The following is a 14467-nucleotide window of genomic DNA, read 5'->3' as shown; positions in this document are numbered from 1 at the left end:
GTTTTTTGTAGTTTTTCGTATTCAAACAACGAAAGATTATGCAATTAATGAAATAGGTAGTTATAATGGAAGTAAAATAACGGTACAAAACGCCACAAGATAAAGGAAGATTATCACCGTGTTTATGCAGCCATCGCAGAATGTTCTACAAAGTCGTGCTAGAATCTCCGTAAGGGGGTGAGAAGCGTCGAGGAAGCGATGCTCGATCCAGATTGGCTGATATTCTGATCAATCAGGGCATGCCTTCGCTTGGTCTGTAGCCCGCACGTGACATTCGTCCAGTTGACGTGATGTTTGGCCATTGGGGGCGACTGTACTCCGGTCATCCGCTTGCGGAGTTTCTTCAACCGAGCGCTGCTTTAGGCTCATCTGTGTCGAGTCCTGTAGGTGCTGTCGCATGTCAGTCCGTCGCTGATAATGTGAGCATGCCAATCAGGGATCTGAGGCCCTCCACTTCACGGATTCACGGATTGATACACAGGATCAAGGCTTTTGCCCAAGTTTCCCGGTGTACCATGAGACGTGCCTCATAATTGACGTATTATTATGCCTTGCGTCTACCATGAGGGGCCTCCCGATATCCTCTAATCAGTATCTGGCCCCTGCCGGCCTTCTTTTCTTGACTCTCGGGGCAGCAGTGAAGCGGTCCGCGTGAACCTGGGACAGTAGACTGAAGAGTTCTGACCGCGGGTGTAACGTTGTAGTCTGCTGGCAGGACTCACCAAAATGGACTGAAGTGAGAGGGTTGTTGGTGCTTGACGCCAGCAGCTGAGTAGCCGCTATGACGCATACGCCCCCCCTAATCTCCGGTTTTGTTGTAGCAGTGGTGGCCCTAAAACCGTCGGGATGTGGTGTTTTCGTGAATGTATTGCAACCGTCTGCAGTTGTTTCTTTACAAACGGCATTCAGGGCTTGGTCAGAGAGCTGAGGCTCAATAATCCAATCCATTTCCAAGAGGCCAAGGCCTGTATAGTTTGTGAGGTAGCAGGTATCTTTCAGTCCCGGTCAGTGTGAGTTTCCTACCAGATGCATTACGACCGGTGCACTTTGTGTGTCTCAATGGTGGCGTTTAAATTTAGTCCAAGACTTGTTTTGAAATCAGAGTGTCGTCAGAATCTGCATCAAGTTAGAGTGTAACCAGTGTGCCATTAATGTGCACTGTGACAAATTTTCCTCGACAGGGTAATTTCATCCTGAATGTAGCGGTCATGGCCTCTGCCTGCGTCCTTTTATTGAGTCAGTGTTTGCGCGAGCTCCTGAAGTTGTCTCTGCAGTATTCTTTGTTACCCTTTTACTATATTTGCTACACCTGTGGTTCCGGCAGGGGCGATGATGTAAATAGTGCCATTCCTCACAAAACCAACAGAGTGGGCTGTGTTCTTGGAGTTCTTTATAGAATTTGGATGCCTTTTGGAAGGTTCTTTGCGTACCACGTCAGGCTGAGGGAATTTGTAACGTCCCGAATCATTTAGAACCACAGATGCAATTCTCAGTGAGAAAAAAACGTTGCGGATGTGGTGCAGAACAAAAAATGTTGAGTCGTTTTTGTGTTGCGGCGCACACGGAATAAATCTGTACCTTTAAGTCGAATTCATTCCGAAAATACCTGGGCTTGGGTTTGTGTTATTCTTGATCACCCAGATGCCCGCCTGCCTTCACTTTTTGCGAACTTTTACTTGATTGACTGAATTAAACTGTTCGCATTTTCAGCCTCCTTGTTCCTGGTCCGCTAAAACGATTTTCGCTCCTTAGGTCCATCGACATGGTGGTATTCTTATGCTCATACTGCAATGCCTCTCTTCGGAAAAGCGTTGTGGAAAAACACTTCTACTGTTGTCGAGGTTGTATGACCGTTTCTTGTATGGACTGTCACAAGGACTTTGAGTGGGTTCTTATCTTAGTCAACATACGACGGTTGCAATTTTTCGCACAGTAAAATTTCTTTCAAATCACATACAAGTTGCCTAACAGAGCAAGAAAAGTATGATAAGGTTCGTGTTTCGCAGAGCAAAGCAGGATCCAACAAGCAACAACAATGGACTTCAGTCGTTCAAAATGTGATTAGCAAAAGTGCTGTGCAAGATCCTTTGCTCTGTCAAGTGATGCAAGAGTTACAGTCTTCTGAAAACCTGCCGAGGAAGAAACAGAAATTCCTGGTACGTTTGTCACCAAATTCGCGCTAATAGTGCAGAATTTCATGAAATCAAAGTATCGCAGATTGCGTCCCGATCAAGTGGAACAAATCTGGGAGATTTTAGACAGTAAGTTCTTGGTATGTCTCTATATTTTTAATTACAGCGGCGGCATCTGAATGCAAGTCCGGTGTTGATTCTGAGCCCCCGACAAAACGTCGGAATCTGAACTGTGAAGAGACAGACAGCCCTGCACTGAGAACAGGCATGGTTCACGAATTTTTTAAATCACGTTCTCTGTTTTAGCAACACCGTTTTCTTTTACCACATGTATCCGGCGACTTTTGAAGGACGTCGATGGAGCACTCTCCTTGGTAGAGTTAAAAACAAAGGTATTGACCGAAAGGCTGTTCCGTCTCATCTGATATTCCAATGTTTACATTTCGGTGTTTTGCAGACCACGTTATTCCTGATTACTAATAGGTTAGGTCGGGCATTACGCCCATCTCTAAATGGGTATTTATTTTTGACGGTGACACTTTTCTGGAAAATGATTTACTTTTCGTTCATTTGTTTGTTGACTTGAACGTCGCGCACTCGTTTATTTTCCCTCCAATTGGCTTCAGAATATTTTGTCGTTACCCAGTCGGCGAATATGATGGGGTTTTCAAGACGTTGCTTATGTACAAAATTTCACGGAGGATTTCACTGAAGCTTTTGCTCGTGACGATTTCTGCTAAAAATGTCAGATTTCTTTCTTCCCCACAGTTGAGGCTTTCAGATGGTAGATGTCGGTCAGTGTCATTGGTTATGTAGAGCTTGGTTTTTTGAGAACTCTACCGACAAGTTTCACACTTAGGAATAGCTATCGGGATGGCGATTCATGCCAAATTTTTCGTTACTTGTGCGCAATAAAAATGGGTCTTCATAAAGTTAAATGCAGTCGCAAAGGAATCGGATTATTAATTGTTCGGAACCAGGAGATCGATATTTCATTGACCACCCGATCGAAGCAACCTGAGAACAAACTATCTCATTGATGGGAGCGTAAAGAGAGTTTGGGATTTTCAACGGATATTTCGTCTTGTAAGTGAGGGCAGTGTTTGCTGCACATCTGTTTCATCCTCATTTAAAATCGTCAGCAGTGCGCATCTTACGAAACTCCAGGGAGCTTCATACTCGTGACCTTCCGGCCAGTAGTTCAGACACTTAACTGTTCGGCCCGGAGTGGATGATCAGCAATATGATTAGTTTGCATTTAGAAAGGATTTATCGCCCTTTATTCTGCACTTGCGGAATTCACATCACCCGGTCACAAATGTTGACTTGCTCCTTGAGTGATGACTTCACGAATGGAGGTTTCACTCATCAGGTGAATTTTACATTCTCTCTGAGCTACCTATAGGTTTTTGGTAGAGAGGATATTTGACGATCTTTCAAGTGAGATGAGGATGATGATTCCCTATAAGATGAAACAACTGCACAGTGCTTCTCGGCTTTCTGGAGTAGGTTAGCTGCACTTACAGGCCGAAATTTCCACTACTACCTTCTCCATTCTAAATCAGAGCACTAGTTATCGACTTAGATCCTGTAGGAACGAATTCTTTACATATCAAAGAAAATGTCGCTCCTATGGGTCAGCTATCGTAGTCTTGTATAGTCAACCAAGGTACTCATGAAAATTGTTCCTTCGTCTCCCTGACCAGTCAATGTTCAGTTATACTCTCACAGGAAAACATGCATGCAAGATTTATGTTTGTGTGACTACGAATAACCTTTGGTTGTACTTCACCGTTTATTCGTACTATCAGGTTAAAATAAGTGCTGTTGTTGTACCCTAGTTCGACACTTTCAGGCGCCAATTCATTATTCTAATACACATGCTGTCAGCCGCCACCGGGGCTTGTTTGGCAAGAACAGATAGAAGCACTGACCCTCCAACAGCGCAAGTCCTTGCCGTGAGATCGAACGAGGACGACTGCAGTCGGTCATCTGAGGTTTCATTTCTTGGCCACATTCTGGATCCGATGGTGTTACAGAAGCGTGCACAGAGACTGAAGACAGATTCGTCACACTCTACCAAATTACATTATAATAACCCTAATGAGGTTTGACTCAATAATCACTTAAGTTTTGGTCGCTGTTTGGTTAGCGATTTCAATAGTTAACCGTTAATTATTTTTCGGAATCAGAAAAAGACACCTGGAGTTTTCTAAGTAAAATTAAACTGGTAAGTTTAAGTTATGTTGCGGTCAGACCGATAATTCCCCCAGTCGACAGCGTGGGTTGAGTCATGCTACTTGCAAGCGCTTACAGTTTCAAAAGATACTGTCTGGCGTGACCACAGGGAGACCTGGCAGCATGTATTTTTGTTCAAACTGCACATTAAGGCCAATGATAGCTACTGATCGTTTAGTTGACAAGCTTAGATAGATTTCACGGTTCACGACTGCCCATTGGCGCCCAAACCGACGTTCTACTCGCAGAAACTCGACGGGACTGTCTCTCCCACTTAAGAGAGTTCAGTGCAGCGCGCATCTCGAATCGCTTGACAGCCGTACCGTTGTGTCCTCATGTCCAGGGCTCAGGAAGATTGAGCTGATGATATGTACTCGGCTTCCACAAACCCAATTCGAGGAGAGAGCGGAATTCGTAGTTTCTCATGCAGTGGTGCATGCTTAGACGGGAGCACGCTCGTTGTATCATGCGACTGGCGGATTGGGAAAACCGATAGAAATGGTGGGTTCTGAAGATTCGGTGTGGTCACAGCAGTCTAAACTGTGGATAAATAACAAGATGATAGTTATAATTCCTTCCCTTAAAGAAGTCCCGTTCACCGCCTTATTATTGCGTTGTTTCTGTTAGGACGGAACTGCAGAGCTGGATGTCAGCTCTGTAACCTTGCTGCCGGCCTATTTGTGGAGTCGGTCAAACACATATTCCAAGCCAGTAGGGCCGAGAACGGGAACCTGCTGTGATGGTTTTATTGGGTGGGATTTCCGGAACCTTGTGGATACGATTGTGATGCTATCCTGTATGCGATCCTCACTGTCCTGCAGCTTATGCGCATACAAGAGCTGTGTCGTTGGCGCTAAATTACTCACAATGTCGTCCAAAAAAGTGCAACTGCCCGACCTATAGTTCTTGCATTTCAGGTTGGGAGTCCATTTCATCGCATCAGACGAAAATGAATACGCCCATTTCAGTGAAGTATTGCTGTCTTTCTTGTGCGTTCAAAACCCGATTTTCTAATCGTCTACTTGCCCGCACCTTAGTCTTTCCTTGTCGAACCATCTCAGTTGGACTCCGCATGTACAACTGACTGTCACTTGACGCCTCGAAAAACCCTCCTCTTTCACTCCCTAGAATGTTTCTTCTACATATAGATTCTCTTATCCAAGCCCCAGTCGCACCCTACCATAGAATACTGTTGTTGAAATTGAGTTGAAAGCTTTCCACACATTTCATTCCTAAGTAATGTCAAATGAAATTCTTTGCATGATTGAATCCTTCGTTGCCGGGTGATTCGCGAGCCATGCCTCGGCGTCAGGACGTATCCTCCTCTCGCTACTTTATTGCCACTACCATGGTAAATGCTCCCATGGACTTGACTCTTGCACCCACTCCCATAATCATTCAATGGACCGTGAATTCTATGCTCCTGTAGTCACCCATGTGAATTCCCAGGACCCGGTTGCCTGGAAGAACTATTTTATCCCTCACTTTCCACGTCATTACTTTTCTTCTGAATTCCCTCCAAATTTCCGCTTTCCGACGGTTTTAAAGGCTACTGTTGGCGCCTGTCCGTCCAAACATCTATGGTTCTCCACGGTTGTTTTTGCATTATCCGTACGCTAATTATCTTTCTGTATTGTATTGCCTTTTCATTTTTCATTGGCTTTTTAATGCTTTTAGCTAGTTCAGTGTTCGCCAAACTTGCTGAGGGTTTCTGGCTGTGAGCCTCCATATCCCTTCAAAAATCTTTTGTGGGTAGCAAGAAACGACAATCCTGGGTCGCCGTTATTTCATGATTTGAACCCACTCTCGACAACTCGACTGTTTTCGTCTAGGCTTCGACAGGTGGTGGTGTGGTAGCCAGAAACTGAAATGGTGTTACAGCTGAACTATTATTATATTATTAGCTGCTAACGGTTCAACACAAAGTGTAAACGATGATGTCTTGTGTGCAGTCCGTTCATACTATCGTTTTCCAGAAAATTATCTCACCCGGTCGTGAGCCAGCGGTTTGGTAACGAAACTACAACCTAGGTCCTACACAAAAACGTGAACTGTCAATGGGCTATGGAAACGTGCGTATCCTTTCCAGCCCTACCGGTCAGAATAAACAAGTAATTTCAGTTTAGCTGGTATATATATATATATTCGGAGATGATATGCGTTATTTCTGTTCTGATGAGTGACTTACAGGTCAGCTGTATTCATTGTACAAAGCATCCGTTTCCACCAGCTGTTGCCGGATATCATCACAGGAGTTCGAACAACAGCTGCTTGACGCCATTTCATCCAGAAAAACTATTTCATATTCAGAGGCTGATGGCATGGTTCGACTTCTCGCCAAAACACCCAATGAAGGTAGCATGTTGCAGGGAGTTGATCTGACCCTGGAGATTCCGAATCATATCACTTCCTCCGGAACGAATGTTGAGACACTTTTCAATGGGTCGATTCGCAAAACCTTATCCGACTGGGTCGTTGATATTCTTCAGGCAAACGGAGGTCACCTTCGATTAAAGAAGTTGCGTAAACAAGTGAGTATTTTCAGGGGACAAACAATGTTTCTCGTGCTTCCTAAATTTCACGACATTTGTACACTTTTATTCAACTTCGGTCTCAAGCTCCAGCCAGACCCTAACTAAACGGGTTAACATGTTAAGCTGTAGATGTGCAACTGTCTCCATGTCACACTAACCCACCAAAACATTGGTCTTGCCTTATATCCGCAATTCATTGCGGTGTTTGCTAGTTGATATTCTGACAAGGAATTCAAAATCTCAATTTCCTCTTATCTTAAGCTTTTCCATGTAGTTATCACACATTTCGTTACCTTGTCGTGGTGGTCGGGCTTCTGCGCTGCAATGATCCCGCTGGCTATGCCGAAACCAGTTTCTAAACTCAGTTTCTAAACTGGAACTCAGTTTCTAAAGGTTCACCCATTCTAGGAAGGCCAACAGGGAGCAGCCCGACGAAGAACAGCGAGTCCATGTAGTGCGAGTAATCGTATTACGAGGTGGTGTGGAGGTGAAGTCGTACTGTCCTGTGCGATAGGAGTGTGAAGGCAGTAAGGTATTCCACCCAGGTGACCAGCATGTCCATATTTATGGAAGCAGCGATGCTACCTTCCCCCAAGGAAGGACGGGTTAGAAAAGGTCGACCCCAAAAACCGCACGCTCCGATCGCCCAACGGTTGGCCGTGACCGCCGGCGCATTATCCAATATGGTCGAAATATTTTTAAAACCAAAGAGCCCGGTGCTGCTCAAAAGGCACCTGCTGTGCGCAGCCGCATCAGGAGTGAGACATTAATGTCCTACTCCCTGCGCCCTTGGGCCAGGCCGGCTCCCTACAGCCAAGTAGGTCAGACTATTGAGTCATTGGCTCTGGGAAGGTTCCCCAAAGAAAGCCCTAACAACCGCTGTCTCGGTACAGACTTTCGAGTCAGGGGCTAAGGGCAGGGCCCCGAACAAAACCCTACATCGTCCCATTGCCTTGAGGGTCAGACTTTTGAGTCAAAGGCACAAGGTGGGGTACCTCAACTAAACCCCCTTCTTCGGCTCGGGCAATCGGGAAGTACCATTTGCCATTGCAGCCCTTCGCTCACCGGCCTTTCCCCTCATTCACTCCCAACCCATCGTACAATGCAGTGCAGTCAACCCATTTGCCAACCCCCTAACCACTGTTCCGCGTCTCAACCATCGCCTAGAAAAAATAAACCAAAATTATCACCTATTAACATCAAATGATCTCATCCGCGTTGCGGCCTTGAATGCCGTACTCTATGTCAAATTGGGCAACAGGCATCCCTTGCTGAAACTTTACTTTCCCTCTCCATTGACGCATGTTGTGTCTTCGAAACACGCATACAAAACCTCACTTCGGTCGTTCCCCTCAAGCTGCTTAGGACGAGCCCAGATGTTCTACATTTCACTCTTCGGCTATCCGGTGATCCTGGCGCAATGGCTCGTGGTGTCTGTGGTGTGTACTCAGCTCCAAGGCTGAAAGCGCCTTACTCGACTGGATCCCAGTGAACAGTCGCCTTTGTGCTGTGCGGTTGTCTGGCTCAATTACGATTAACGCAGATCGATGTGGTAAACGGTGTTTGTTTGTCAGCCTACGCCCCAACAGATAGTAGTTGGGGCAACGATTTTTATCAAGATCTGTCACGACTGCTTCGGTTGGCAAGAGGAACGGATAAATTAATCCCGGCGGGTGATATGAATGCCCTAGTTGGACGACTAAGTCCGGAATAAACACAGTTAGGTGGTCGATTTGGAATTGATGCTTAGCGTATGAATAACGGAGAGCGGCTTCTTCAGTTGTGTGCAGATCATCGTCTGTTCCCGGCCAGTACGAACTTCCAACACATACACACACTGAGTTACTTGAAGTCCACCTACCACAGGACACTTGTGGACTCAGTTGAACCATATGGCTACAAGTTACCGATAAAGAGCCTCATTTAAGGATTGTCGTTCCTTCTGGGGTACGCAACTTGACTCTGCTCACGCCATCGTGCGGGCCCGCTTAGTACCTCGCTTTCCGCCAGCACTACGCGTGGCGGAAAAGAGCCGCTCCGTTCATCAACTCTGATAGGGTTCATTAGCTAAAGAGTATCGTGCTGATCTGGCTAGAAAGCTACGAGAAACGCACAGTCGTGTGGACGACAACGACTGCTTGGAGGATGAATGGAGGCGAGTTAAAGTAACAGTGCTGTCATCTTTCAGAACTGTTTGTCCAGCCCATCTGACTCGACTCAATGAACAGTGAATCTTTTCGAGATCAGCAGATCGTATTGCTGCCAGAAAGGCCGTATCAGCAACTAGCGACCATGACGGCGCACGCAGGTCCCTCAAACACTGGATAGCCAGAATATTCAGAAGCTTAAAGAGTGACAGAGAATGCTGGTGGATTTCGAATGCCCAGGAGATGGAGAAGGCTTTCGCTTCAGGCAACAGCCGCGCCCTGTTTCACCTGATCAGATCAATGGGTTAAAAGAAGACAGACCTCAGTGAGACAATATGCAAAAAAGACGGAACAGCAATTCACTCCTTCAATCGCTGCCTTGAGCGGTGGGCTGACCACATCAAAGATCAGTTCACCTGGTCTCCTTCAACACAACCACTGGAAGAACCAAGCGGGCCCGAATGGAACATTGGCACCAACCCAGCAGCCAAAATCCAGCATGAGATTTCAATCCTGAGGACAACCAGGCGCCTGGCCCGGATGGTCTACATTTCGCACGTTTCGAACAAGACTGGGAGATCCTGGTGAACAATTTGACAATCATATTAAGGAAGATTTGGAACGAAAAAAAGAATACCAGCCAAATGGAGCACCTCGACCGTCATCCCAGTTTTCAAAAAGGGAGCAAGAACGTCATGTGAAAACCATCGTGGTATCAACCTAGTATGGGTCGCATCTAAATTGCTCTCTGACATTATTTTGTGCTGGTTGATGGATTATCGGGAGAGACAGATTCATGAGAACCAAGCTGGGTTTCACCCTGGTCGAGGATGCGTCGACTATATCTTTACTTTGAGACAACTTCATGAACAGCGCCACTCCTTCAGACCTCCCACGTTGGTCGTTTTTCCGGATTTAAAGACTGGTTTTGATTCTGTCGGTCGTCAACAACTTTGGCAGTGTCTGGCGATCAAAGGTGTCCCTTCCGAATTTCTCCTTCTTACGAGGTCACTATATGCGAACTACTATGGGAAGCTCTCGCCTAATTTCACCACGTCCAGTGGTGTAAGGCAAGTTTGTCCTCTTTCCCCTTTCCTCTTAAACTTTGTTATTGATGTGCTGCTTGAAATTTGGCTGTCTGCCTCTAAAACCTCGGGAGTCGAAATGCTCCCGGGACGTTTCCTCACGGACATTGAGTATGCAGACGATATTGCTCTCCTTGGTTCAGTTCCTTCCCAAGTACAAACAATTTAAAATAACCCAAATAACTCTGCCACATTGTTCGGCATGCGCCTCACACCTGCAAAGTGTTAAGTGCTGCTACAAGATTGGATGGAATCAAACCCCTACCTCACGCTTGCAGATGAGCCAATCGACGTGGGAGATAAATTCGTTTACCTGGGCAGCTGTATAGGTTCCGGTGGACTGGCTGGAGATGAGGTTATTTCTCGAATCGGAAAGGCCTCCGCAGTTTTTGCCAATCTCCGATACTTACGGCGCCGAAGTGACGTGAGTTTGTTTGTCAAGGGAAGAGTTTACACTGCGGCGCTGCGATCCATACTGCTTTATGGACCCGAGACGTGGCCTGTACGCGCAGAGGACATATGGAAGATGTCAGTGTTTGATCATAGGTGTCCGCAGCATTGGTCAAGTCTGATGGGAACATCGGATTAGTAATGCTGAGGTACGCCAGATGGTCTCAGGAAGAAGGAATTCTTCTGCGATAGATGAATTACTCACGCTTCATAGGTTGCGCAGGTTAGGACATGTACTACGCATGCCAGTAGACCGTCTGCCTCACAGAACTTTTTTCTCCCAGCCTTGTACTGAGTGAAAGCGACCGAGAGGTGGACAGTATAGGACCTGGCAACGGAGTACGAAAACATTAACCAGTAAACTCAATCGGATGGAAAACTGCCGCCTCCCCGGATGGTAACTCTGGGACTTAAATCACCAGTGGTTAGTGACATTGGCGAAAACTGCCCGATCGCGCAATCAGTGCTGCCCATGCATCAAAGCTATCGCCTCCAATGCGTATCTACCCAATTTCGGAAGGCCTTTAAAGCTTGGTTGTATATCCCCCTTTCCCGTTTTCCGGTGATCGAAATTGTAGCAGTTGGGACCACACACAGTTTATAGCTGATAAATTGATTGATTGGTTGATTTTCCGCCACCCCGCCGAGGCTTAGAAGGCTTCCTTGGTAACTACTGAGATTTTATCCTGATTCATTCCACTGTTTCTTGCAAAATCACAATGTAGAAAGACCCTATGGTCACTCACTCATCCTCCAAATAAAGACCTTATATGGAATGAGGTTAACCTACCAGGATGCTTGCTGTTGTAACGAGACTTAATGTCACTTGTTATTCGCCATCGTAGAACGATCTACGGAACCCTAACCTGAAAGCATCATGTGGGATTTCTGCCCGGTAGGAGTTATATTGACGAACCACCACGCGCCTTCAGGCATGTATCGGTGTCAACCTAGGTCTTCGCCTTTTGGCGTGGCATCATCATCATCGACAGCATGACAGCGTCGGTGTTCAACACCGACGTTTCGCTGACGTGGCAGAATAATATGAAGATGGTTGCGAAAAGTCTAGGTACTATTGTAGCCACCTGTTTCCGGGTTCATGTAGCTCACCAGTGGTTTGGCAACAGACATCGTAACCCTTAAAAATGGCTCCACTACGCCCGATGTCGTCTATCTGAATGTTTGAAGCTTATATACTTTGATTGTGTCAGAGTTGAACATCATTTTCTCTCTTTTCTGCTCGTCCTCGTAAATCTTCTTCAAATATCAGCGTGCGATTGCAGGTCATCCAAGTTCAACGATGTTATTGCATTCCGCAAGGTTGGTATGAATATCGAAAATCTGTACAACAAGATTCCCATCAGTAGAAGTAATCCTAGTCGGCTTTAAGTTTTAGTTATGATTAGTTCATGGTTATTATCGTGAATTGTCGGTACTTGTCATCACAATCCGTGCTCCAGTGAGATGGCAGCGATTACTCTTTTGATCGGTGACTTCGTGATACTTGTCCTTCAGTTTTTACCGAGTTCTTGATGCTTTGTTGACCTTTGGATTCGGAGTCCGGGCTTAGTTGTCAGATTGCGTTCCAATGACCTAGTCATTTTTACGCCTATGTCCTACAAAAAAAAACTTGGGAGAAGGTAGTCACTACTCTGAGTTTCCCTAATCTCTTTTGGGGAAGGGAATGACTACTACTGTATCTTCACTTCGTTACTCCGGTGTACTTCGGACACTGAGCTGAGGAGGTTCAGTATGTTGCCTTCGAGTCTTTTTTAAATATCTGGGACTTATACGGTGATGGGCTCATGTTCCCATTTCTCACATGAGTTTTGTTGAGAATCGCATGCTTTGAGCACAAGCGTAGTGCTCTCGTCGCGTGTTTACGTGACGTGCAAGCCTCGAAAATTTGTGTTCATATAATTTTCGATGAAGTTTTCATGGACAGAGTAATACTAAAGCCGCTGCTTTAACCTGCTGCCGGCAAACATGCCTTTTATACGAAACCAAAATCATTACAGTTTTCACATGACAAAATGTTGAGAACATTGTGTTTACTGTTGGTCCGACCCATATGGAGTGTAGAGCTTCGAAATAAGGCTAGGTGTTGCACTTGCCCCCAACTGTGGATCGCAATCCAGAAGCGACTTCGGTTGGGGCACAATATACTATAAGTGTACATACCTCCGACTAGTTCAGTGGGAATTCAGGCACCCATTGCTCCCTGATGCTTAAGTTCATTAGCTTCAATGCGATTGACCAACGCCCGCATGCCTTATACCAGCGACGCACCGGCTTTCAAGAGACAGCCAGTTACTTGCGGTCGAGTTGAGTGTTTGTAACATCCACAAAGTGTTATTTGGCTACGCAAAAGTTCTGCCAGAAGATGGAATAGCAGACGGATAGGTAGATGGTACCATGACAACTTGGTTTGATTCCGGCGAAAATTTGCTCACTGATTTCGGTTCATTTGGGTTTGACGACCGTGAACCATGCACGTATCTACGCTGTTTCAAATTGTCGTAATATGTTGCTACTGGTCAACTGACTCCCGAATTTTCACTCCATCCTTTTGGTGGAAATTCCAACGCGTTTCGTACATTTTCTCTTTGTGTTTCTTGTTTCTTTACAGCTTAGAAATTAACTTTGTGATCCAATCCACTGCCGATTGTTTTTGTCTATTACAGTTGTTCAGTACTTTTTCGAATGAACAAACGGATACCGAAGACCAGATGACCATGGAGCAATTGCAGCACCGCTTAGAAAAGCGGTTAAAAAAGGCTACTCGCTTCACCTTATCAGATGACGGCAAATTTGTTATGCTTATACAAAACGGAACAAGTTGAATAACCATATGCGCTACTACATTGTACAGACGTGCCTACAATGCATGGTATAATTCGTAGAATGTTGTGTGATTTCTGAATTTCTCACTAATGGAGTGGATGACTGTTCATCTCAACGAGTGTTAGAGGGAAGTGGCGCTTTATTTGTCGTTTGAGACTGGCAAACGACTGATAGTCGTTTGATATTTGGAGTTGTGCAATAGCTATTGACATTTAATGCAGTCAACATTGTTTCTACCTGGTCTGACTCCAACAAATTGTATTGAAATATCGGTAGCTCGGGAATGCCTAGTTTAGGCTATCAGGTCAGATTTGTTCGCCGAGCTTGACGCTAGTGTTGCAAACATTCAGTCGCCATTCGAATGGACTACCAGTGTGCATGCTGATCACATCGGACCGGAATGTCTATTCGTTGACTCCATTGCCAACAGAACTTTGCAGCAGTTTGAATGGATATTACCCAAATCAAACCACACTATCGTAATTTTTCTGCAATACATCACATCAGTGTCAGCCGATATGATACGATAGTGAGAATCTCACGTACAATATTGTCTTGATCTACTTTACAACGACAATCGCGTCATCTCCCTTGCTTGTCCACTCATTCCACTTATAATGGAACTCGTTTCAACCGACAATCTAAAGGTAGTTCAAATGGGACACTTGTTACGCTACTCAAAGGAAGTAAGAAGGCCTAGTAACTACCAGGCTACCCTAGGTCCACCTGCGAATAGACGATTCAGGTCATGGGAGGTGTCGCTGAAGAGAACGCTTCATGCGGTTTCGGATCGAACCGATCAGCATGCTGCAGACTGGTTCTCCATAGAAAGTGTCACGATACAGTTAGTCACAGACACACACCATCACGCTGAAGATAAATACAGGATTATTAAGCTACACGGAGTAATAACGGTGACTGTGATGTTGCTATCCAGCTGCATAATACGGAAACTGGCGTATTGTCTGCAACAAATGAGCCACTTAAAACTGTGTTGTCATGTAGATACCCACAGTGTATCAAGTGTATCAATCAAG

General features: G+C 45.5%; 2 protein-coding genes across 2 annotated transcripts in view; one reads left to right on the top strand and one right to left on the bottom strand.

Moving 5' to 3' along the window:
• The window catches only part of T265_15553 (hypothetical protein), a gene marked incomplete at both ends in the record, with an annotated part of 33856 nt that overhangs the window by 11108 nt on the left and 8281 nt on the right, over nucleotides 1–14467 (top strand). The window contains 3 exons of the mRNA XM_009178586.1: nucleotides 2007–2156; nucleotides 2192–2261; nucleotides 6561–6901. Of these exons, the coding sequence (XP_009176850.1) occupies nucleotides 2007–2156; nucleotides 2192–2261; nucleotides 6561–6901 (561 nt within the window). The remainder of the gene's footprint in view (nucleotides 1–2006; nucleotides 2157–2191; nucleotides 2262–6560; nucleotides 6902–14467) is intronic.
• The window catches only part of T265_11813 (hypothetical protein), a gene marked incomplete at both ends in the record, with an annotated part of 33328 nt that overhangs the window by 13054 nt on the left and 5807 nt on the right, over nucleotides 1–14467 (bottom strand). The gene's annotated exons all lie outside the window — the stretch shown is intronic.

Source organism: Opisthorchis viverrini (genome assembly GCF_000715545.1).
Source record: "Opisthorchis viverrini unplaced genomic scaffold opera_v5_610, whole genome shotgun sequence".
NCBI lineage: Eukaryota > Metazoa > Platyhelminthes > Trematoda > Opisthorchiida > Opisthorchiidae > Opisthorchis > Opisthorchis viverrini.
This window is presented reverse-complemented; position numbering and strand designations above follow the sequence as displayed.